Source organism: Monomorium pharaonis, chromosome 7, assembly GCF_013373865.1.
Source record: "Monomorium pharaonis isolate MP-MQ-018 chromosome 7, ASM1337386v2, whole genome shotgun sequence".
In the NCBI taxonomy this organism is placed as follows: Eukaryota; Metazoa; Arthropoda; class Insecta; order Hymenoptera; family Formicidae; genus Monomorium; species Monomorium pharaonis.
Window position 1 is genome coordinate 16,334,685 of NC_050473.1, and position 24,635 is coordinate 16,359,319.

General features: G+C 44.6%; 1 protein-coding gene across 2 annotated transcripts in view; it reads right to left on the reverse strand.

The window, feature by feature from the left end:
- Positions 1-24,635, reverse strand: part of LOC105831226 (hemicentin-2) — a 56,930-nt gene that overhangs the window by 4,066 nt on the left and 28,229 nt on the right. Inside the window, exon 9 of one of the 2 annotated variants that reach the window (XM_012671220.3) lies at positions 21,128-22,227. The exons of the other annotated variant lie outside the window; for it this stretch is intronic. Within the exon in view, the coding sequence (XP_012526674.1) occupies positions 21,671-22,227 (557 nt within the window). The 3' untranslated portion in view covers positions 21,128-21,670. Of the gene's footprint in view, positions 1-21,127; positions 22,228-24,635 lie in introns of those variants that run through there. 2 annotated transcript variants of the gene reach the window in all.

A 24,635-nucleotide genomic window follows, 5' to 3' on the forward strand; every position in this document is an offset into this window, starting at 1 on the left:
ATTTATCATATCAAATAGCTAATATGATACAATGCCACGAAATAAAATTATATCATATAATTGTATATAATCTCGGAAATCAAAATAAATTGTGCTCGGTATACAGAATATTTCAGAATTACATTAGACAATAATTGATAAAAAAATGGTATTAAAATGCCATTGGTAAAGTTAGAATGAATCGATGAACGTTGCGACTCTCCGTCGCGTTTAACTTGGAATTTGAGACTCCATTGGGTATCACACGATTAACTCCTCGTCGTAAAAAATGAGAGAGAGAGAGAGAGAGAGAGAAAGATCGGGTCGGCGCTCGTGCACCCGCTTCGGCCTTTTTGGAGTGCCGAAGAATGAGTTCGTTGGACCGTGGAGAAACGTGACTGCATAAAAGTAGGATCCACTTTAAAGGTCTTTGATCCTACCCGTGTCTGTCTCTTCTAGGAATATATGCGTGCACACAGTTCGCAGGACAAAGTGGAATATGGAACGGAACGCTCGTTCACGGGACAAAGTAGGGTAATACGGAGCGACGTTCGAGAAGGTGCGAGATGAGCCGCACCCTTCTCCCCCCCCCCTCTCTCTCTCTCTCTCTCTGTCTTTCCTTCATTCCTGCGCGAATATTATTTCCGTATTTACCGAAATGGCACGGTATCCATTCCCGGCGATAACGCGTGGTTCTGCTCTTACCACCTTGTATCGGGGTTGCCGTACCGCGATCCTTATATCTTCCGGTAGGTAACGTACACTCGCGTTACATTGTAGCCGCAATGGCCCGTTCCGCGGCGCCCGCAAAGAATACTAAATGCGAAACGTGTTCCGCAATTTGTCTGCCTTTATGTGGCGAGCGGAGATACAAATTTCGGCAAGCATAAAACTCGCGATATACATACGTTAAACGGTGAGGAACGTGCCGAGCGGATATCACTTGGCCCTACATCTCTTTCGCAACTTTTCAATGTCTAATATTGAATTTTTCTACAAGTGAGCTACTACATTATAATAAAAAATCTAATAGTAAGTTTATTATATAATATTAATGTGAGTTTTAGATTGCAACCAGTCCGATTAAAATTGGTACCCTCAATTCTAAGATCTCAAAATCTCTTGCGCGAAAAAGCTCACTTGAGTTATTTTCCACAGATTCTCATTTACATACAAACGTAAAGCCAATTTGTCGTTCAAGAGGCTTCACGATATCTACATTCAATTTTATAACATTAAAATAAAATTATTTCGTAATTAAAAAAAAATAAAATTAGCCAAGAATATTTTTTAAAAACTTAGAAAAACCCTATAAAAATTTATTCAAAAATTATTTGAAAAATGGAAATGCTATCAATGTTAAGAGATAGTGAAAAAAAAAACTTGGCATGTCCGGCTCGTATTTTTCCTACATTTCCAAAGCTGTATGTTATTGACATTGATAAATGTATATTCAAGAATACAATTAATGCTACCCGGGCACACCAAGTTTTTTGTTTCACTATTTCTTATCATTGATAACATTTCCATTTTTCAAATAGTTTTAAATAAATTTTTCTGGGGTTTTTCTAAATTTTTTAAAAATATACTTGGCTAATTGTATTGATCTCAAATTCATTTTTAAAAGCACGCATTTATGTACGTAGCGTATCTTTTTTACCTTTTTAAGATTTTTTGTGGGATTTAATATTCCGTAAAACAATTTAAGTCAGTGTTTTAATTATTGGTCCGAGAGAAGAGAAACGTTTCACACGAGGAATATTCGAAGAATTATGTATCGTGCAGGTGGTCTACCCGGCTCGAAATTATCAGAAAACAAATTAATTTCGACCTCACGCGCCGTTTGTTGGAGAGCCCTGCGTGCTTTGTCGTGCGTGTTCCGCCTCTTCGAGGCGGTCCTGTCATAATAATATCTAGTTCTGAACTAATCCTAATTGAACTTTAATTAAATAATTAGAAAACGAAAGAGAAAACATCTAAATGAAAAAAAGAAAAATTGAATTATAAACGTACAGTTCAATATGCACATAAGAATTTTTCAGGTTTTTTTTTCCCAGATCATCAGTTAACAAGTCTATTTATTCCTTCAATCTACACTTGAAAGTCAGTATCGATTGAACGCGAATAAAGTAAAAACAAAACCAACAAAGACAAAAATTTATAACATAATTTTCTCTTTCTCTTTATTTCTATGTTTAATTCAATATAATTAATAAATTACAAAATATAAAATCAATATTGCTCTTATAAAGTTATTTATAGTTTATATTAAAAAATGTAGAGTATATATTAAAAATCTCTTTTAGTATACATTGTTGTATATTTGAGAAATTTTGTCTCACTCTCTAAAGTCCATTTTTATTATATTTAAAAATATTCAGATTTATTTCTTGTGCATCGTTGTTTATATATTATATTTTTTTAAATGAAGAATTTCCAAATTGACGGATATTTTTTAAGTGGACCTTCTTTTCTTAAACCTCTCTATTCTATTTTCTTTAGTTAGAAACGTCCATTTTGTCGCTTGTGTGGCGAAACGTTGAATTGGTCGTGTCTCAAAGACACCAAGGTGGTCCGCGTCCGTGACCGGAATTAACAAATTAACGCGCGGGCATTCAGCCGGAAATCGGTCCGGTGTGCGTTTCTCTCTCGTCACGTTGACGAAACGGGCCTCGTCAGGTCCCCTTTTATTCGTAGTTTCTCGCGCGCGCATCGCGTAAAATAATAACTTTATGACACATTTTAAAATGAGGGCCGGGCGGCGTGAGCAAAAGAAAAGGGTCATGGGATAAGAAAGGTCCTGCGAACGCGCACGATGGTGAGAAAGGAACGGCGCGAGAAACACAGAAAGGGAGATAAAAAGTGAGCCAAAGAGAAGAGAGAGAGAGAGAGAGACAGAGAGAGAAAGAGAAAAGGAGGCAGGGAGAGGAATCGCGGCACGAAACGAAAGAATGGAAACTAAAATAGTCCTCGCGACTCGAAACGAAGGAAAAACTCATTCCGTCTGCTCGCTCGCAGCCCTGAGCTTCTCTATTGTGAGACGGCCAACTATTGTGTAGTTCGCGGTAACCACGGACCACCGTCGTTCGTTTCTTGTTCCCCTTCCGTCCCGCTGTATTCCACCATCAACCGCTCGGTCCTCTCCTCGTCCTTTCTTTCGAACCTCAGCGGAATTCACCACCACTCACACTCGGTCGTGCGCGCACCCTCCCGTACGTCATTCCTTTTTATCCCGACGCGCTGCGAAATGACGACGCGACAGCTTGTCGAAACGACAAGTGTGCCCTTCTCCCTGTTATGTTATCACAATATTCCTTGCACGGAGCATCGCTTGCTAGATTTCGCGAGAGAGAAAAAAATGATATCATCGTTTTGAGTCGGTCAAATCGCGTTCCACGTGAGTTCGTTGGTTATTAACGCGTTTGTTTGTCACGAGTAGTTTTTGTACTACTCCAGTAGCCGTTATATAAATGAAGATGAGAAAAGCGAACGAAATGCCTCGGGTTTCTTTAGCTTCCGTCGTCACGTTCTTCATGGTGTTCTTCTGCCGTTCGCGTTATTAAATCAGTATCATCGTAACCTGACGGCGAGGCGACGATGCCGAGGGGCGTGAAGGGAAGAGGGGGTCGTCTAGAATCGTCTCGCGCAAATTTCGACCTAAGTTTCTCGTAATGAGATAGCTCGACTCCTCGAGAAGTTATCGTCGTGGGTCGGTTCCGATGAGCGATGCATCGTACTTTCCTCGGAAACTCCGCTGTAGCGACTGAAACTGAAACATCCGTAGTGCGAAAGGGAGCCGACTGCTTCGTAAAAACCGGAAGCGAATGAAAGTTTGTGCGCTGCGCCCTCCGCCGTGGCTTGGACGAGGTCGTTCTGGAGAATGATATTGAAAACATTATCTCGATCGTGTCGCAATTGTCGCCCTCGTAATTTGATGAGGATGTGTACATTTGGTCTTTTTGATTACGATAATGAGGAAATAACTGCGACATGTTGACTCTCCTTATAAACTCTGTTTTTAACTCTTACTAAGCGAGCCACTATAATTTTATAATATTGATCTAGTAACCCGTTTTGTCCGTTCGCTCATTTGTAAAATCCTTCTAAAACAGTTTAACTTTTTAAAACTTTGTTTCGCCAATAGACATCCAAAGACTTTTACACCACCGAAGCAAAATATGAGTCAAATCAATTGACTGTAAAGAGATAAAAAATCAAAGGAAAAAAATATTAGTGAAGATTTTCCAATTACAGCGGTTTTTCACTACGTATGCGTGTTCGTAAAAAAATTATTAATGTCAATTTTTGTTTTTTACATTTTATTTATTTCGTGGATATTAAAGAAAATGCAGCTTGCAATGAAATTGCTAAGCAAAGAGGCAAAGTAACGAAAATTTGTTTTGCGATTGAATACAAAATTATCAACTCGCAGCACACGATATTATGGTATTCTAGCGATGGTTCTGTGTCGCTGCTTACTGTGTCGTTTCTATTTTGGTACGAAATTTCAGCGAGACCTTGATAGGAGAAACAATACAATTATCTGACAACGGAAACCGGTCTCATGTTCAATTTAAGAAAATTCGATACCCCCGATGAACAAGAGATGAAGGAAATCCGATGCTGAACGTCAAAACTAAATGTCGCCCGCGATAAGTCAATAACAATAAGATCAGGATTGAGATTGGTGTCGGATATGCATTATATAAGCTGTCTCGCCCACGATTAATGGATGCAACGACGATGATATCAATTGAAACATCGATATACACCGCGTGTTCCCGCAACAGCTCAATAAATTAGTGGCGGTCCTTGTTCTCGGTTCGCCGACTCTCGTAGACGTCACCTTCGTTGTTCGAGCATTCCCGCTGCAGAGAATAACGCGCGCTCCCTCTCTCTCTCTCTCTCTCCGTTCGGCATCAGAATTCCGTCGAATTCTCTAACCTGATTTCACGGAGTCCTCTTTTTTCTTCACAAGCAGAATATTCCCATAGTTTACTCTCGCATTAACGAAGCGCTGTCATCGACTCGCGCGTCGCCGTCGGACTTTTAATTTCCCGACGGGATTCTAAAAAAACTTCTCCCCGGGTAGGAAGGGCTTCTTCGACAATTCCGAGCTAGCTGCGAGGTCCTATGCTTCGGGTGGGCCGAGGGCTGTTCACGGCGAATGGCGGGGACGCGGGAGGCGAGGGGTGCACCGGGTGATAAAAGGAAGCGTCTGCGAACCCGTGGAAAATAATCTCCGCGCGCGGGAAAGCGTCGCGCGATAGAATTTAGTTTGATAACTCGTGGTGTAGTGGCGTTTCGGATCTGAAGATGGATGCGCCGTAATATCGTTCCGGTGCCGCGTGCATAATGCAACGTGGCCCCGGCGCAAAGATGCTCGGCGCGAGAAAGCGCCGAGGCGAGCGCGCGCGTGCCCGGGCGGTCAAAATTTTCCCCGTTCCGCCGACCGCGCGATGAAATTAAAACGAGAGTGGAAACGTAAGCACGCTATCACGTACAGCTGTCGCGTCGCCGTATGTCGGCGCAAACTTCCTTAAATCACTCTTTTTTTTCCACGCCGCGTGACGTTCACCATGGACAAAGACCCTCCGAGCGGACGCGAATCGCCGCGGTATTCCATCCCCTAAAAAAAAAAAAAAAAAAAAAACAGAGAGAAAGAGAAATTAGTGCGGTTGCTCGCGTTACAGGGCGCGGTTCATCGCGATTCATCCGTACGCGCGCGCAATTTATCTCGCTATTTATTAACTGGCAAACAAATTAATTGATATCAAACAAAATATTTTCCGTAATTGCTGTAAACGGTTGAGCACCCGCGTATAATACCGAAGCAAACTGAAAAGATTCCGGCATTTTATCCAACGCGGGATGTACGCGAGGGTAATAAATGCGTAAATAACACGAAATTTAATATTTTCTAGAAGTACTTGTACCCCATGAGCGTCCTGTGTGTGATGGAGTACTCTTAAATTCTCATTTTTGTATAACATCGCTCTCTCTCTCTCTCTCTCTCTCTCTCTCTCTCTCTCTCTCTCTCCCCCCTCCCCTCCCTCTCTCTTTTTCTTTCTCTCTCTTGTCAGTATGCCGCTCAGAGGCATGCTGGATTATTCAGCGCATTTCACACAGCACACGTTACAGAATTTGTGACTTCCAACAGCATCAAAGTATTGAAGTTACGGTTTAAATAAAGAATATTCAAATAAATTGCCTCGGATATAATCGAGGCGCTCTCTCTCTTTCTCCCTCTCTCTCTTTCTCTTTCTCTTTCTCTCCCTCTTTGCATTCTCATATTCAAACTCGCAAACGAATTTTGGATGGAAGAAGCCGTGGGTGAAATTAAGTCGGCAATGGAAACGCGCTTAAACGCGACATGTATACACTCTCTGTTACGGCAGGATCTCTCTTTCTCTCTCTTTCTCTCTCCCTCTATTACCGTAAATTCTTTCCCGGAGTTATTAAAGTCTAAGCTTACGAACGACCACGTGCTGCTAAAAAATAGCAAGTTCGAAATGAGTGGTTGGCTGTCGTTTGACCAACCTGATAACACCTCCTTAGTATAATGACATGTATATTGTTATTAATATCACTTATTGCAAGTCGTGTGTATTGTTCCCGTTTCAATTTTTTCTCCCTCGCCCGCGCCGTTAACTTCGCGCCCGTCACCGTCCACGGCGGAATCTCCTTTTCAAACGTACGTTCAATCGATAGCCGTGTATCGTCGATAGTGGCTTAAAGGATGCTTCCAGGGGGATGGTATGGGTATAAACCAGCTTTACTCCGCAATAGCCGTACGTGCTGGGGACGGTCCACTTCGCGGGATCACGTATCGCCGATGGCTCACGTCCGCGACTTACAGTTTCCACACGATCGCCATGGCATCCTGAGTATCGATGGTCCCGCACTGTCGATGGCCGCCCCTGCCGAAAGCAGACCTCAACTTCCGTCCCCCGTATTTGACGGGGGTGAATATAGCGATCGCATATCCCCATGTCGCCGCAGGAAATTTCGATTTGATCGGCCCGCGATTCACGACGACCCGTTCGCATTCACCTAATAACGCTAACAAAACGGAAATGTGTCGCACTTTGTAACCGAAGGCAGTTGGCCGCGATGATAATGGCCGAGTGCACCGAATGCCGAGAGTTATTCCGCCGCCTCTCGTGATCAAAGAATGGAATTCTTGTCGGTATCGGCTACAGAAAGAATTCAACGTCATCGACGTTTCGTTCCTCTTTTTTTTTTTGCGCGAAACAATTGTGTTTATAAAGCGTATCATTGCCGCCGACAGTGGAGTTCTAAATAAAAAATTTTCGATACAGTAATAATTTTTTGTTTCGGCTTCTCTCGATAAATAAATAAAAAAAATTTCCCGACGTAACTGAAACGCGAGAGGCGAAAAAAAAAAAGGGCGACGCGCCGTCTGAAACCGACGGGAGGAGCGGAAAGTGTAATGCATAATTACGAGAGGCGTGCGTTCCGCACAACCGCGGAAACGGATCCCGGGGATTTCCCGGATGCGTCGCGGACGATGATGCTTTTAGTGACGGACGGTAAACTCTTTATTTCCACGTGATATACGGATTCCGGTGTACGTACTCCGGCAGGATTAAACGAGGCGGGTCGACTACGTCGTCAATGGACATCGCGTTTCGACGGTCCTTTCATTATCCCAGAGACACGACAAGGGTGCAGATTCTGGTCGTGCGTCCCGTCGGAGGGGAAGGGGGCAGGGGGCACGAACGAGCAAAGGCGAACCCCGCGCGGGTTCGGGAGCAGGAAGGAGAAGGAGGAACGCGACCACGGAAAGCGAGGGTGTAGAGAGGGAGAGAGGGAGAGAGCGACGCGGTCGGAGAGGGAGCGAAGCGAAAACGAGGGACGACGGCGGAGAGAAAGGGCAGGCATTAGAAGAAACAAAAGGGGTATTTTCGTCCCGGCGACGAATCCAAATGGAGAGAAGCGGACTTTTCTCTTCTCGTTCACTCGCCGACCTACCTACCCGCCTACCTTTATGTCCGCGGTCTCCGAGGATTAATGTCGCCCGGCACGCTGCCAGAAATAGAATGGCTGACCCGCGCGCGAATGTATTCGCCGGCGGACCGACTTTGAAACGGCGTTCGCGCGAGGATGTGCAATTGGCTGGCCGCGCGTGCATGCGCCGCGCCGTGAAATTAGTGAATAGACGTCACCCGGAGGATAATGCCTCGGCAGGGATATCTTGGCGGACGATCGTATGCACGGCTGCGCCCGCGGCTTTAATGAAATCCGGATTTCCAGTGAAAAAAAAAAAAGAGGTGGAAGATAAAGGCGGGGCCGCTTTTAAGAGCTTCTCTTTCTCTCTCGCAGATTCGAAGCACCTTCGAGGTTTTTACGGGCCACGTCGCCCGTATCTGATGTGCCCACCCACTTCCAAATTAAACATTTTTATTCTTTTCGTTGTGATAACAATTCCAGGATCATTTTCACGGTTTTGTCTTTATTATTAAGAACACTTCCACCATTTGTCCAAGAATCGTTTTTTTTATCTTATTATTTAATCTACTTTTTAATTCGCGAATAATGCATACATACATAATCTATAAATTCGTGAGTATTCGTTTATTAATAAATACCTTTCCAATCTGCGTCTTTTTATTACGCACGGAGAAATTTGTTCCATCGACGAACGTATTCGCAGATACCTATGTTGTTTTCCGATGAAGCGTTTTTTCAGACGAAACACAATTTATATATATATATATATAATGCAAACAAGAAATAATCGTTGAATAATTTATAAAATATTAATAAAAATCAACATAACGGAAGAGATATAAAGCTGACAATTATTCTCTTGTCCTCAGGAAACGATAATATTTGAATACTGAATTACGAAAAGTTGCAATCGCAGCGAATGTGAGATACTGTAACGCCGGAATGATAAATACACCCTGTTACAATTTACGCATTTATTTAAATGCACTTTTATCGCGGTTGAATATCCAGTCGCCGATTGGCCGCCGCGGTCGAGCACAATGCTTGAGACAACTCCGGTCAGATAGAACGTTTTCAAGTTGTGCACATTTCGACACACGCGTGTAATTGTATTCCGGATTCGTTCCCGTATATCAAAAATTGTGAATATTCGCTTTGGCAGATGGACATATCTGCTTAATCGCTAGGTTTCAAGATTTATGACGCGGCAACCGGTCCGTTACGCCATTCGAAATCATTTTTCGATTGATTATCACCGGCCGCCCGTCCCTCCCTTCCGCCCTCTTTTTCCTCTGTTCCTTTTTTTTTTGTCGTTCCCGCGGAGCTGTCACGGAAAAAATATTTTCCGGTCAGAGCGCGCAGCTTCAGATACGTACGTATCTGCGAATCTCGTTTTGTGAAACAGCGAATTTTCGAGTTACAAATAAAATCGGCGCGGCACGGTAACGAATATCGCGCGCCATTTCACGTATCTATTAACTTTTCGATCGCGACGCGTCGAAATGGAAAAAAAAAAGCGGGGGGAGAGGGGTGAAGGGAGGGACAACACGAGCAGGGAGGAAACAAAAACAAGACAAACGAACAAAAAAAGGTAGGAAGGACGGGACCAGGTCCATTGTTAACGCGTCCCAATTATTTCACGTGGATCCGCCCGTAAAATATTGAGCCTCGCGCGTCTGTCGGGCGGAGATATTTCGCGCGCGCCGCGCTCTGTGCTTTTTTTTTTTCCCTCGCCCTTTGCGCGACATGTGAAAAGAGGCGGTACTCTCTTCTCGGCGATGCGGCGCGGCGTCGTCATCGCGTCGTCGGAGTGACGTGAACAAAACGCATCTTGAGGCGGAATCCGGCCGAGACTTCAATCTAAGGAACCATCGTCCTCGGACGACTCGCGCTGCAACGTCATTAGTGAGATATAATTTCAAAGGGCGTTTCCGGATCGAGACCGGTTCTTTCAAATGATTTTTATTTGACGTCAGACTACTTTGACAGAAAACTTTGACGACGACAACGCGCCACCACGTCGGTCTGAGTCCGCGGCTCTGCGCTTTGGCTCGTTGCCGCAATAACTTTCGTGTTGTACGCTCGACAGATCGTGTACCGCAGGGTTCCATACCTCTGGTTATAATGGAAGGGATGCTCAGCTCGTGATGATACACGAAGATACAACAATTTCGGACATTGAAAAATATACAATATTATTATTTGATAAACATATCGGTTGATGACTGCGAATTATAAAAGAAAAGTAATATGAAATTACTGTGCTTGTTTTGCGAAGCTTGTCGATTATTTTCTAAGTGAAAGCCACCCGAATTAAAGCGACGTATGCGGGGCATTTCCCACGAAATTCCACGCGCAAAGCAGCATGTAATATCGTATAATATAACATCATTATTCCTTTGTTTTCGAATTTGCGCGGCGCTCACTTACAATGGAATTTTAATTCTCAAAAATGTAACGAAATACATGTATGTGTGCCTTGCGTTACATTTTCGTTACATCGATGGAAACCGCACAAGATCTACGAGACGTGAAAAATACACGCGGAGAAAAAAAATGTATATCCCATTCATTAACGTCTGACAATACGGGAATTATTTTTGGTTTATCGCACGTCGCTTAATGAATTTTCGCAGTTACGTGAGAAGTGCTTTGTCGCACGAATTGCCAGCAAATTCGCAACAACTGCTTGACCATTGGTCACGATGGCCGCTCTCCAGCGTGATGAACACGGAAGGGCCCTCGTGACGCGATTCGTCACATTAAATGAGAGAAATTTCAATCAAAGTCAAAGGCGGGACAAATAATTGTTGTTGATAGATACGCGCTTGTTGCGCACTTAAACAATTGTGACACGTGTTACGAAAGGTATTTTTTTTTTTTAATAACTTGATAGTTTTCTCAATACAGTGTGGAAAAATAAATGAAATCGAGAATAGCAATAGAAATATTTATTTAAACGATGTATGTATAAAAATATTACTTGAACTATAAGTAATATTGGACTAGTAATATTGAACTATAAGTAATACTTGACTATAAGTCGTTTCTGAAATATGAAATATGAAAAAGCAAATAATAATAAAAATTTACATATATATTTATTTGAAATGGGATATTTTATAACGCGATGCATCGTGCGGATAAATAAGTTTTCTTTGTTTTCTATTTCTTAAAAATACAAAAATACATTCTGCTATGCATTTTTATTCCTTTTATTTAAACGAAAATCCAATTATCTATACCATTGTTTTTTACACATTTCATAAATTAATTTTCTTAATTTTCTCAAACGCACACACAGAATCGTAATAGGAATAAACGGCACAGTGAATACTGTGAATGTCAATAGCATGAATGACTATATTCGCGAACAATTCGCACTTTCGTACAATTCGACATTTATTAGCGATATAGACGATGGCACGAGAACTCTGTCTCTCTCTCTCTCTTTCTCCCTCGACATTTGAATTGTTTGGCACCGTGAAGACATCTCCTCGGGAAGATTTCATCAAACTCTCTTGGTTCAGACGTGTTCCTGCTGCGTGTTAACTTTCTGTTTGCTCGGCGTGCTCGGCTGCGTATTTAAACGTAGGCAGAGCTTTCTTAATGCCGTCTCCATTTCTTTGGGGGTGACGCAGCTTTTACCAGCCACCGTAGCTAAGTTCCTGGCGTCTTGGAGACAGTCCTCCAGTATGCTCTCGACGACGGCCGAGAGAGCGGCCTGAGCGCCACCCGATATGGCATACGTTTGACCTGCTATCCCAAATTAGTACGATTGATATGAATTCTTCGATAGAAGCACAAAATGCGATAAAGCTCCGCTGTAAAAATGTATTATTATCGGGCGCACGTCAAATTGGATTCCTCATTGGATACGACGCTTTTGCAGTTACCTATAAAATCATTTAATATAATTGTCATTTGTACGAACGCTCTGTTGTTTTTCTGACTTGTTTGAAGAATATATAATATCACTACGTTCTATAATTTCGTCGATATATATATACACATAGAATATGAAACGTCTGTCACTTCAATCTCAACCTTAATGAAGGTAACGGTTCTTTGAATAGACCACGCGAGCGAGAATCGCCTCGGTATCGATTCAGATTGAGGGGAAATTTGATTGATTAAATTAACGTGTTAAATTTTAATACATCAGAAATAGGTAGGACACACTTGTATCGCCACGTCTTTTAAAACCACTCGCGTTTCTAATGTAACGACGAAGACAGATTTGGATGGAACGTGAATCTGCGCTACCGAGAGTTTTCCGCGATTGATTGCGAGGAAGGGTATCGCGCGGTACGATTGATCGACAACGGTTTCGGCTTCGCACTCGGCGCGCACATTGGCATACATTTTTTATTTCCACGTGGATGTATTCTACCGCCGATTCACGCCTCCCCCGCCTCCCTTCCTCCGCGTGGCGTATTCGACGGACGGAAAATTGCGAGACGGGCGAAGAGAAAAGCGGAAACCGGTCGCACGAGGGTTTGCACGCTCGCCCTTCGGGGGAACGAAGGCAGGAGGGGGGGAGGAAAGCGAGCGACCTCGCGGGAAAATGGTCCTTTCAGCGCTCGATGAAATATGGATCGTTTGTTACAACTTGCGTGTAGCATACGCCACGGCGATTCTGAACGTTTCTGGATGAGAACGCGAGAAGTCCTTTTCGGAGGAGATACGATCGAGATTTAATCGTCGGCAGATAAATCGATATCGGGGACGCGCTTTGAAACGCTACCTTTTGCTGTACTCGCGATTGATGATTAGAAATGGGAACGGGTAAGAATTCGCGAACCTTCGCTCGCTCGCAAAATCGCGACCGCAACTTAATGCGATCATATGACTATAATTCATAATCATTTTTGGTGTCAATTATTAAATTATGATAATTGCAATCATTTTTTGTAGCAATGCCTAAAACTAAATGGCACGGTTTGAGAAAACAACAATCGATTTGTTAACCAAACCAATTGAATATAGCATGTATGAAAAAAAAAATATTTAGATAGATATTCTGATGTAATGCTCCTGATTTATGCGTTTAAATTTATGTAACAAAAACTAATAAATATTTAGCCATGAATAATTTGTGGATATTTTCTAGCTATGCACGAGTAGACATGTAAAAGCGTAGAAAAATATATGCATCAATTTTCTATAAAAGAATTCCTAGCACAGGCAAATTTTTCGTGCTCTAGACTAGAATATCCCCTTAACTAGAGTCTCAAATACCCCACATATTTTTCTCTCGGTGCACCCTCGTTCCGCATAAAGAGATAGGAACGACTGATCAAAAATTTTGTGAAAATTGGCGACCACACGCGGTATGCAGAAAAAGCTTGCGAGTGTAATAAAATTAGAATACTAACGATACATAACAATTAAAAATAGATGTAACAATCGTACGTCAGAATCAAGCCATGTTATTTGTCCCTATATTTTCATTATTAATCGTCGTAATGTAATTGATAAGGTCGATGAGCTGAAATCTATATTCGAGATTATGAAACGTTATTACATCTTTTCATTAATCGCGACCCGTAAAACGCAAACATGCCTGGACGTGTATCCAACGTCTCGGGCTATCCGAAGAATTCATCATTCTAACAAAGGAAGATAAGGAGTTTTTGGACGGCTATAAATTCCAGCTACGTGCCAGGCTACGCGCTGCAGTTTCGAGCGATAAAAGCGGTCCTGCGATTACTCGCGCCTCAACCGATGGCGGATTGCATTTCTCACGGCGAAATGCACGGCGAACGATCGAACGCGTCAGCGGATTCTTACTTTCAGCCCGCTGTTAGTCGTTCTTAATTCCGCCGCTATACCCTCCTGGTACATATAGGTGTGGTCGCGTTTTATCGGCGTGGGTGTATCTCATTTCGTAAAGTGCGCGACCACTTCACTTTTCGCCCTCCTCCCCTTCCTCTTCCCCCGTTTCGTAGCCCATTCATCCCTCTCCGTGAGGCTCCTATCATCGTGATTTCCGCCTGTCTCGCCCCCGCCGATCTCACCTCCGCTCTGATCTGCCGTCCGTCGTCTCTCCGTCTCCCAGCCCGCCCTCGGGATAATATGTCGCGCGTTTCTAACGCGCTCTGCGATTCAATGACGGGATAACGTATCGGAAACGGTGCGAGGCTCGATGGAGCGGTGCCGGCGCGTAGACTCATCGCCCGCAATTTTTGGAACGACCAAACACTTCCCGGCAACTCGCACGATCCAAACGCACCTCGAGATCTCATTCTCGTATGTACCGAGATTATATTGTGCGTTCACCTTGCAAAGCATTGTAGCAGGATATGAAAGGAGGAGAAAGACAGGCCGAGAGAGTGAGAGAGAGCTGGGGACGTGAGGGTATGCGTTCTTTGAAGCCGGGACGCCCCGCGTATATTGTATGATACGAGACGCGGGCGAGAAAGATTGTAATGGATTTTCGTAGCTTGGAAAGTGAATCGCGCCCGAGATGGAATAAACGCGAGAGCAAGGCTCTCCGCGTCGCGTCGCAGCGTATTTAATAACGCGCGTTAAATTATCCTCTGTCAGCGAATATAATTATCGCGCGGCCGACGACAGGAAATTGAAGCGGGACGCTACTTTCTCAGTGAAAAAATTTTTTCTGCGTCCCTCAAAATTCATATATAACAGCACTACTTATTAATAAAGTACTAATAATTAATGATAATAACTATCTTGTAAGGTTAATCTTATCGCAAACATCTTACGTACTTGGACCCTCCTTGATATCAGAATACAGCTTTCTAATTCGACGCCATTTTATAGGACGATTTTTGCGACGCATGCTGCGTATATTCGACAGGATATTTTTTTTATTATTAATTTAGAGCATAATTGATAAGATAATTTAGAGTCCCAGATGAAATGTCCGATCGATTTGTTGCTTACGAAACAAATGTTTAACGCTGTTCGACGGTATTAATATTCACGCTATACATACTTCAAGTCTTATGTATACATATGTGATTATGTGTTAAATTTACGCGTAAATTACGTTAACTTTATAAATGCCATTTTATTCCGTCAAATCGCCGTCTATTGCAATTTTCAATATTTTTCTTGCGAAGAAATACAATTCTATTATTGGGCATCGTGGCATTTCAAAATTGCAATCACATAAAAGTTTCTGTTTGGTGACGTGCCGTGGCATCTTGGTCGGAGCTAAGACGATACAATTTTTCTCCGGATGTTGTCTGTGCACCAAGAGGATAAAAATGTTGAACTCTGGAAACTGTAACTGCACAAACAAATTGCTCAACGCAGAAAATACGCGATTACAATATCGCATTATTGCGCTTTAATTATAATTTAATTTCCACGTTACGTTTCGATTCTTTGTTTTAACGCTTTTTAATAAAGACAGAGTCATTATAAATGAAAGCATTTAATTACAGAAGTGGTAGACATCTTTCAAGGGAAGCGCAATTTATGCAAAAGGTATAGAGCATCTTTATTAAACAACGGTTTGCGAACGGGTGGCCGATCGTAAATTAAGAGGTGTAATACGATAAAAAAAGAAAATAAAACGCGAGTCGCTCGAAATTTAATATCGCAACAGATTGGACGATCGTGATCGGCGGTTATTCGCGGAAAATCCGCACCCGGAGGTACAGGGATAGAATTCGCAGGCTGGCGCATATTTACACCCCTTGTACGAGATATGCGGCGGGAACATCTGCGAGATGTGGCGCGCGCCGGCATTACGAAGGATTGCGGTTGCACACTGCAGTTGATGCGCGGCGATAGACAGGCAGGCTAAGCTGCTCGTACCAATCTGTCGTGCTCTAGTTTAGCCCCTAATTATTATGCATTGCCATGCAAATAGATGGCATTTAATCTTCCCGCGCGAGCCGGCGCGACGGTACACGCCCACGTACGAGAGTTCTTTGACATGGCCGCGGTAAAAACAACAGAAACGAAGTGGAAGATAAAACGAGGATCCGTTTGGTCATCGCGGCACTTGTAGAACGTTGTTGACACTATCGCCGGCGAACACGACTTTAATTGCATTAGCCAGATCGCAGAGAGTCGCGCGAAGTAGGCCGTGGAAAACGGGAAATTAAAGGAGTATTAGGAACCGAGTTATGAGGAAACAGATCCCCCACCTCCCGCCCTCTCTCTCTCTCTCTCTCTCTCTCTCTCTTTCTCGGTTGTCCTCCCTCTCATTTCAGCATTTCTACTGCCAGTAAATCTTTTTCATCGGAAAATTCGACGGCGCGCGAGATGAAATTTATGAACTCGAATGCGAGGACTTTCCTTCTCCTTGCAAAAGGAGGAAAGCAGATCCGCGAGACACTTACCTCGGTAACATCAGGAGGATCTATAGGGAAGGAGAGAGAAAGAGAGAGACAGAGAGAGAGAGAAGCCAATTACTTTAACCGGGGATGAGGCGAAAGAGTAAAATTTGTAACGGAAGTTCGGCAGTAGTACGAGCGAGGGCAATTCTACGTTGACGTATCGTGGCGTCGAGTTTCGAAATGAAATATCCGGTTTCCGTACATTCGATCTTTCATCGGACGTATATTTCAACTTTGTCTAACGACTGCGTTATTAGGTCGACGCTTCTTCGCTCATATCCTGCAGGCGTAAGGGCGATACGCGATCAGTGAAATATTAAACCTTTCAGCGTCGACTGCTATTTATACCATTATTGTTGATACGGAAGAACTAATGAAACTTTGGCGCGCGCGCGCGCATGTGTGTATGTGTGTGTGCGTCTGTGTGTGTTATATTGGACAAAATAAATGGAGTATCAGTTTCCCCGTTTGATTATGCCACTGATAACGACAAGGAAATTTAATAGGATCGTGATTAAATTAGGTAAAAAAGTTTATCTGAAGCTTCTCTCATATAAAAATCTTGTTACAGATTACGCGTGTATATACCGTAGAAAAGTTATAATACCAATTTTGGAATATCGGTTTTTTGATCAGTTCCAACCGCAATCTAAATTTATCAATTAATTCACATCAAATCCATTGATATTCTATTTTATTCCATTTCTCTGTTTCTCTTCTCTCTCTCTCTCGTTCTGAAATTCGCTTGCTACATTGCGCGTCACGTTACACTCCGTACTTTTACGATAAGTGCGATTACGGCGGGCCGCAAAAAAATCTATATTCCATACGCGGGCTTTACAAGCTAACTCCATTTTCTCGTAAAAACGGACAAGAAATGATTGCCCCGTCATTACCGTCATTGAGAAAGTTTTTCCTTTTTGTCATGTAATTCGACGCCGCTGACAGTTCGGGAAACGTCGCGCGGTCCGTATTAGCTTCCCTGTCGCGGTCTGCGAACCGAGAGAAAAACGAATTTCTCGGTTTCTCGCGTCATTTCGACACAAAAAAAGAATGAGAGAGAGAGAGAAAGATTTGGCGGACGTAATTAGTCGCCTCCGTCGTCCGGTCGGAGCGCGTAACTGGCGCGTCGAAAATTTTCCCCGAGAAAATTACTGCGATCGCGGGACGGGCGGCTGCTCCCGGCTGCACCGCCGCGCCTGTAAAATTTCACGATATCGTACCGCGAACAATATTCCCGATATTCCCGCTTTCGAAGCCGCGTCGCGGATACGACGCCCTGAGGGGTCTTCGTCATGGTTACTTTTGTTCTACGACGAGGTTCTCGGGTCCCGATACCTTCCCTCCCGTTTCATCCCCCTCCGTTATGCGCCGTCTCCGTTACGCGCTTTCCGATAGTCGAAACGTCAACGCTGCGCGCATACACACACACACATACGCACACGCGAATATGTATACATGTGTATCGGATGCATGCATGCATGCATGCGTGCATGCTTGCATGCGATGCGCGCGGACGTAACGCGACGCGAACGGCACAATCAATATATAACGAGGCAAACGCAACGCGGAAAGTAGACGTGTAAATTATGCGCGCTTGAAAATTATACATTCGCCGTTCAGTTAATGGGAGGAAGGTGTAATTTCTCGCGTGTCGACATATGCGTCGGCGATATATAGTGGACATGTCGCTATGGTGGACGCGTAATGGAATTTGCAATGGACGTAATTCCTTTTTTTTTTTTATTACGGGAAATTTGGAACACGCGTCGAACAAAGGACGAGGAAAAGTGATTAACGGGAGAAGTGGGGGAAAGAGGAAACGATAAAGATTGGAAATAATCGAGCGATATTTTGGACGATAGCGTGGTACTGACTGAAAATCTTGGCGGAAAATATGAAATTTTTTACGGTATCGTATCGCGGACATCGTATTCCCAATATTCCCCGTTCCGCAGCATCGCCGGTACGATACCGCAGGGGCTTCCATTACTGCTATTCTCGACCTATGCAGTCGTTTGAGTTCACTACCGTGAATAAATACAGTCTTTTCAGTCAGGAATTTCGAGCCTTTACACTCCTAATACAATCGCTTGAAACAGGTAATAGCGCAACGTTACGTACCTCGCTTTATCGTTCCGTTTTATGCGAATTTATCTTACGCGAGAGAACGCCACTTTATGTAAATGTTTTGTAAACGTCCTTAATCGATTGGCGTTTATTTTTAACGGCGGACACCGCGACGCGCTTAACGAGATTATCAACTTGGCGATGAAGCGACGATGGGTACGGGCGCTACTTTGGGTAAGAGCCGTCAACGTGACGCCCAGCGACATGATTTCTCGGGGTAAACATCCGAAATTGTCGGCAACAAGGGACCAAGTAATATTTACCTGACAGTGCGATCTAAAATGTTAATTCGCCGAATAGTCGGTGCGAAACGGACGAAGAATCTAATTCACGAGGTATAGTCGAGTGCAAATTAACGACGCCGTTCAGCGTTCTATTCGAGAATAGGATTAACGAAATACTTAATGCAATCGCGCTCAATCTTCATTTAGTCGTGCATTCACGAAAACGAAATTAAGTCTTATGCAAGAATAACGTCTATCATTGTCAGAGGGAATAATTAATTTCCCCGCTTTGACGCTTGAAATCACCGCTGTTCTTCAGATAACAAGAGGGGTCTCGACGGCGGAATTTCATGAATCTATGTCGAAATAGAATTTCCCATTCGTACTTTCTCTACGGCGGAGGAACGTGTTTACCAATGTATGTAAACGCCCCAACTTGTAATTTGATAAGCTCGAATATTATTAACCTTCCGAGCACTTCAGCGCTTCACCCGGTCAACGGTGTTTCGAAGAGTCAATGAACGACTATTTTCCCATAAATTTGAACAAAAATAAAAGGAGAACGAACAATTCACTTTTTATTTTACTCATCTCAAGTCTTTATTCATTTTTTAACGTTTTAAATATTTAACGAGGAAACGATGACGCTCTCCAAGAATCACCGTTATAAAAACGTAAGATCCAAATGTTAATTTTTTATCACAAAATCCACGCTGATATTAGTCGAGGAGAAAGGAAGTATTTTTGAAGATTAAATTTTCCTAAAACAGGCAAATAATCAATTATTAGTCGTGCACGAGAGTGGCACTCTGGGAACGTTCGGTGCCTCGCGAATCTCAAATACTTCTTTGTGTAGCCGGCACTTCGGCGCCATGACGACGCAAGGATTACTCTCGAGGGGCCGACAGGCGCGAGCGCTACGTGTATAAGAGTCGTCAAATTATTCTGGACGTGCTTGTCGGCGACGTGCATCCACCTGACGCGGTTGGGAACTCTCTTTGGGATATATCGTGGTTTGTTTACCCGAAACTACCGTCCCAGACCGCGTTGCCAGGAGATCCGTCTCTGTCACTTCGTATACAAAGGACTTGGGGGACGGTGTTGGCGAACGACGGCGACGACGACGACGACGACGGGATAAGAGGAACTGGCGACGGCGGACGGAAGAGTGTCATATAACGACAGCTTATTTCGCAAGAGGTACCTCGGACGTCGATGACCAGAGGATGACCGGTGGATAGAGAACGAAGAATGGGGTGAGAAAAGGGGGAGGAGGGCCGAGGAGGAAAGGAGAGCGAAAGACCCCGGGGTTCATCGAGCGATCGAATCGCCTACTTCCGCCAACTCGCCGGATCGCTGGCAGTTTATTTCCGTCTGACGTGGAATCGAGAGTCGATGGGCTCGTGGGGCACGTTGTCCTAACGATGTGATTTATCGTCGTCTACGAGCCTTGACAGGTCCCCGTCATCGTCGGTACACAGACAGCGGGATGCCCACGTCGATTTCTAGCTTATCGCGCAACCGGCGGGCGATAAGCGGCTTACTGGAAGTCTGTCGAAGAGCAAACCGACGACGGTGCTGAAATAGTGCAAACAACGGAAGTCGCACGGCTTAAGGGCCGGGGTTGCAGCGGCTGCGTCGCCCGGCGATCAGAGGCACACACGCGATCTATATACGTTATCTATATGTATAAAGTCGGAGGTCGCGCGGAAAGGACGCCTCTCTCTCTCTCTCTCTCTCTCTCTCTCTCTCTCTCTCTCAGAATTTCCGCTGCATCCCCTCGTAACGTGAATCGTAAACTTCCAAAGGGAGGAATCGCTTTAGCGTACATCCGGGCGGCGGTATTACCCGGCAATGCGACACTTTATTTTTTGTATTCCGTCCAGTTCACTTATAATTGAACTGGGTTAGTGTTCTACACAGACTCGGCCATTCATATCACGCGCGAATATTGCGGCCGTATGACGTTGTTAGTGAGTGCCAATTTAGCCATCGGTCGGCGAACCAATTCACCAACCTGTCAAACTGTCAGCGTGGCGGGCACGCGAACGTATACGCGGGGGGTGTCCGACGGATCCGTACGCCGTGCAGCGCCGCGGGATGGACAATTTTTAGCTACCTCGTGGGGGGACTCATCAACTGAAATAAGTTCGAGTCGTGGAAAATGAAATGTCAGACTTGTCCAAAAGTAATTAATCCCTCTTTAATTTAATATTTACTCCGACCTCCGGCGGAAGCTTTAATAACTAATGTTGGTCTAATCTTTTTTTTTTTTTTATCGAAACGATCGGATTGACTCGTGAATTAAAGAAAACCAAGGATAAAGTTATAAAATAATAAATTGTTGATATAAAATAGAAGATTGTTTCATTTCAGCTCAAATTCGAGCTGTAGAAAATAGTGGAGCAATTTAATTCTTAGAGATTTCCGACGAAGGAAATTGTGTGGCAGCATTTGTGTGTTGTGGGGAGAAATGCATAAATAACAGACGAGGCGAGAAGGTGCATATTAAACAACAAGATTTATTTATCCGTATATACAAACGTTTACATTTGACCATTTAATTAACCACAAAGCACGATGAAACATCCGTAGACAAAACATTTACGCTCCTCCAGACATTCGCGGATAGGTTTTTCTTTTTTTTTTTTACGGGAAGGCTTCCGACGAGAGACAGAGATGTAACGGGGAGTCCTTTTCTTTTATTTTTTTTCTTTTCAACGGCGGAAAATTATTGTCTCTGTACACGCGCATGATCGCGCCCTGGCGTCCCAAGTATCACGTTTTCCTTAAGAACAAAGCTAAACGCAGCTATTATCCCTCTTAACAGCTAGGTGAAAAAAAAAAAAACAAGAAAATAGGAATGTCGAATGTCGACGTGCCGCGGGTCGTCGGGAGAGAAAGAGAGTTGGGTCCTTAACGATATTTATTGTCTATTTACAAGCGTCGTTTAATCGCGTACGACGCGACGGTTTGGCGAGCATCGGAGGGTACTGACCCGGATGCAAAGCCGGGCGCAAAAAGACGCCGCTACTCTCCTCCGGTCTATATACAACTCTCCTGTACACGCAGGCTCCTCGTGTAGATGTCGTGAGCGCGATGCACCGGCAGCGTGCTGGGCCGCATCGGGCTCAGGCTCTTCTCGCTCTTCTCCGCGTAGCCGTTCGGGTAGATCCAGGAGTCCTTGGCGTGGAGCACCGACGAGGGCGACGGATAATCGAGGTCCTCGAGGCACCTGAAGTCCTTGGCCCTCTCGGACGGCTTGCCGGACTCGGCGTAGCCCGGCTCGAAGATGTCCGGCCGTCTCTCGTTGGTCTTGCTCGGTATCACGTCCGGATCGTCGTCCGGCACGTCCGCGTTTATCTGCCCCTTCAAGTCGTCCCGGTGAGCCTCGTTCGTCGCCGCCGGCGCTGCCGCCCGGTCCTCCTTGCTCTCGTACCGCACCGGCTCCGCCGTTCGCGCCTTCGTCGCCTGCGCCGGATGGTTTCGACGGTACAGGGTCAGCGTTATCCCGACGATCAGAATGCAAATGGCGGTTACACCGCCGGCGAAGCACGCCACCAGGAGGCTATAATCGGTCGTCTCGTCCGAGATCCCGCGACCTGCGAAACAAGCGTAAAAAAAAAAAAAAAACGGTCGTGACTCGCGTGGGAGGGCCCGTACTTTTCTAGAAATAACGAGCGAGCGCTTCAATCTTGGAATATATATCGCGCTGGATTGTACATTAATAGCGTGACCTTAAAGAAAAAAAATAGCAGATAAGTTCTCGAGTATAAATTTAAACGTAAAAGAATCAGCGTAATTTGAAAAGGGGAGGAGAAAGGACTAGATCTCTCCTTCTCGATAAAACGGTCGATATCTGGACGAAGGAGAAAGAATTCTGCTGCCGCGGCAAAACCGTTTGCTGCTGCTGCTGCTGCACATTCGACGTGAGAGTGACCAATTTTACTAACCAATTATTCGATATTGCAATAAAACCTGTGTTTTGTTGGTAAAATAAAAGGGTCTTATTGCGCACGTATGTGTGTGTGTGTGTGTGTGTGTAAATTTGTTCGCGGAAAACAAATTTGTTATTAAAGCAAATTTAATTTGTTACCGAAACAAAATAGTCTGTTTTGAACGAATGTATTTTACTATTAATATGCGTTTAACTGTTTTACATTCGCGCTCGGCAAAATTAACAAACATGAACATTAACATTCGCGATGATGCAAGGAGCGATTTATCAATTCTATATGCTGTTTACGTTAAAGTGGCCGTGCGATTTTATTGGCTTATCCCGATGATGGGGCCGATACTTGCGAGATAAGCGCGCGCGTTATCGATCCGAACGCGAATGTCAAGTTAGTTTTGGACCATCGACAATGCGCGCACATCACAATTCGATAATTAAGCGGCAATCAGCCACATCGAATTAGTGCGTAACGATGGGAACGCGCGCGCTTCGGCGCGTTTTCTTTTTAGATTCCAGCAAATCGATTTCCATTAAACGGCAAATTTCGTATCGGCAATTTGCGCCGCGAGAGACGTTTTATTCGCGCGCGCGCGCGTACGTGGATGCATTACAGCTCTTTAACATTACATGAGATGAAAATCTACACGAGGTGGAATCATCGTGCAAATTTCAAGGGATAAAACCGGCAATAATTCCTACGAGTGGCTCTGTTCTTAATGCCTCGAGTGCGAGGGAGATATATCGAATAACCTACCGGAATCCGGAAAAATATTCCTGCATTAATTATGCGCGCGTTCCCCATTACGCCGTTGTAATTATTTGTATTGTATATCTAAATTCCGCCGGACGTGCGGGGCACACTCGCCGTCGGAATTAACGGCTGGCGACGTCGCGCGCAAAACGTCACGATTTCCTAACATATATCTGTATATCCTCGACCGGCAAAGAACATTCGTCCTCATCAGGATGGACTGATGGCGACATCAACAGCAGCGCGTATACCGGGAAGGCAGCGTCCTTCGTCGCAACCAACGTGTCCGGTAAACGAGATTCGCTTTTTCTGTGTACTTATTGGATCACGGAGGAAACGCAGGCAGCTTTCGGAAGCAAAGATTAAGAGGAAGGCGGAGAGAATCGGGTCCGCGGACGGGGATGGCCAAGCTCTTTAGAATTCAGAAAACGCTTCGGTTCGTTAGCCAACGAACGGTCTTCTCACCGCTACGTGTTTGTGTATGTGTGTGTGTATACATATATATATGTATGTATATAGATATACACATATACATATATGTAGGGACACACATGCATACACGTGACGCTCATACACGCGCGCGCGAAGCGTACACGATTGAGAACGCTGAAAGCGGACATGCGAACGCGATTGTCTGTGAGTCCGTCATCCTCGAAAGCTCCCGCTCCAACCCGCGCGCGCGCGCGCTTTTGCGTTGCTATACCGTTAAGAGGGAATGGAGTATTTGCCACCCCTGTGAGAATAGTTGGAAGCTACTTGGACGGGGCCTGGCGCAATGTCTGGGAACGTTTGAGGGGCTTCGAGAGATACACTTTCCGATACGCGGCAGTGGTTGATGGAAGTGGTGATGGTGGTGGTAGTGGTACGCAGCCAGGATTCGAGATGAGCTTTGCCGGTCGCGGGATCCGCGTGTATACACACGCACGCGGGACGACGATATATATACGGTTGCCACACGTTTGCGTTACCACACGGCGGATTCGTGCGCGAGCCGGCATGAATAACCCATGAGGATGGAAATTAAAGACGATAAATGCACCTGAAATGAGGCACCGGCGAGGAAAGAGACTTGGGCTTTATGGGATTTTAATTCAAGGTCCGGACGATACGCGGGAAGGCGCGTTCGCGGTGCACGGCACGCCGGTGGCCGCGTTTTCTCAAAAGCATCACCGAAACTCGTAATTACATACGGGAAGTTTTGACGGAGGTCGTTGATTAGTAATGTCGACGCGCGATTTGGCGCCGCCCTTCGTCGTCGATGTGTAGATTAATATTTGATCAGGCCGATGTGTCTCGCGTTTGAT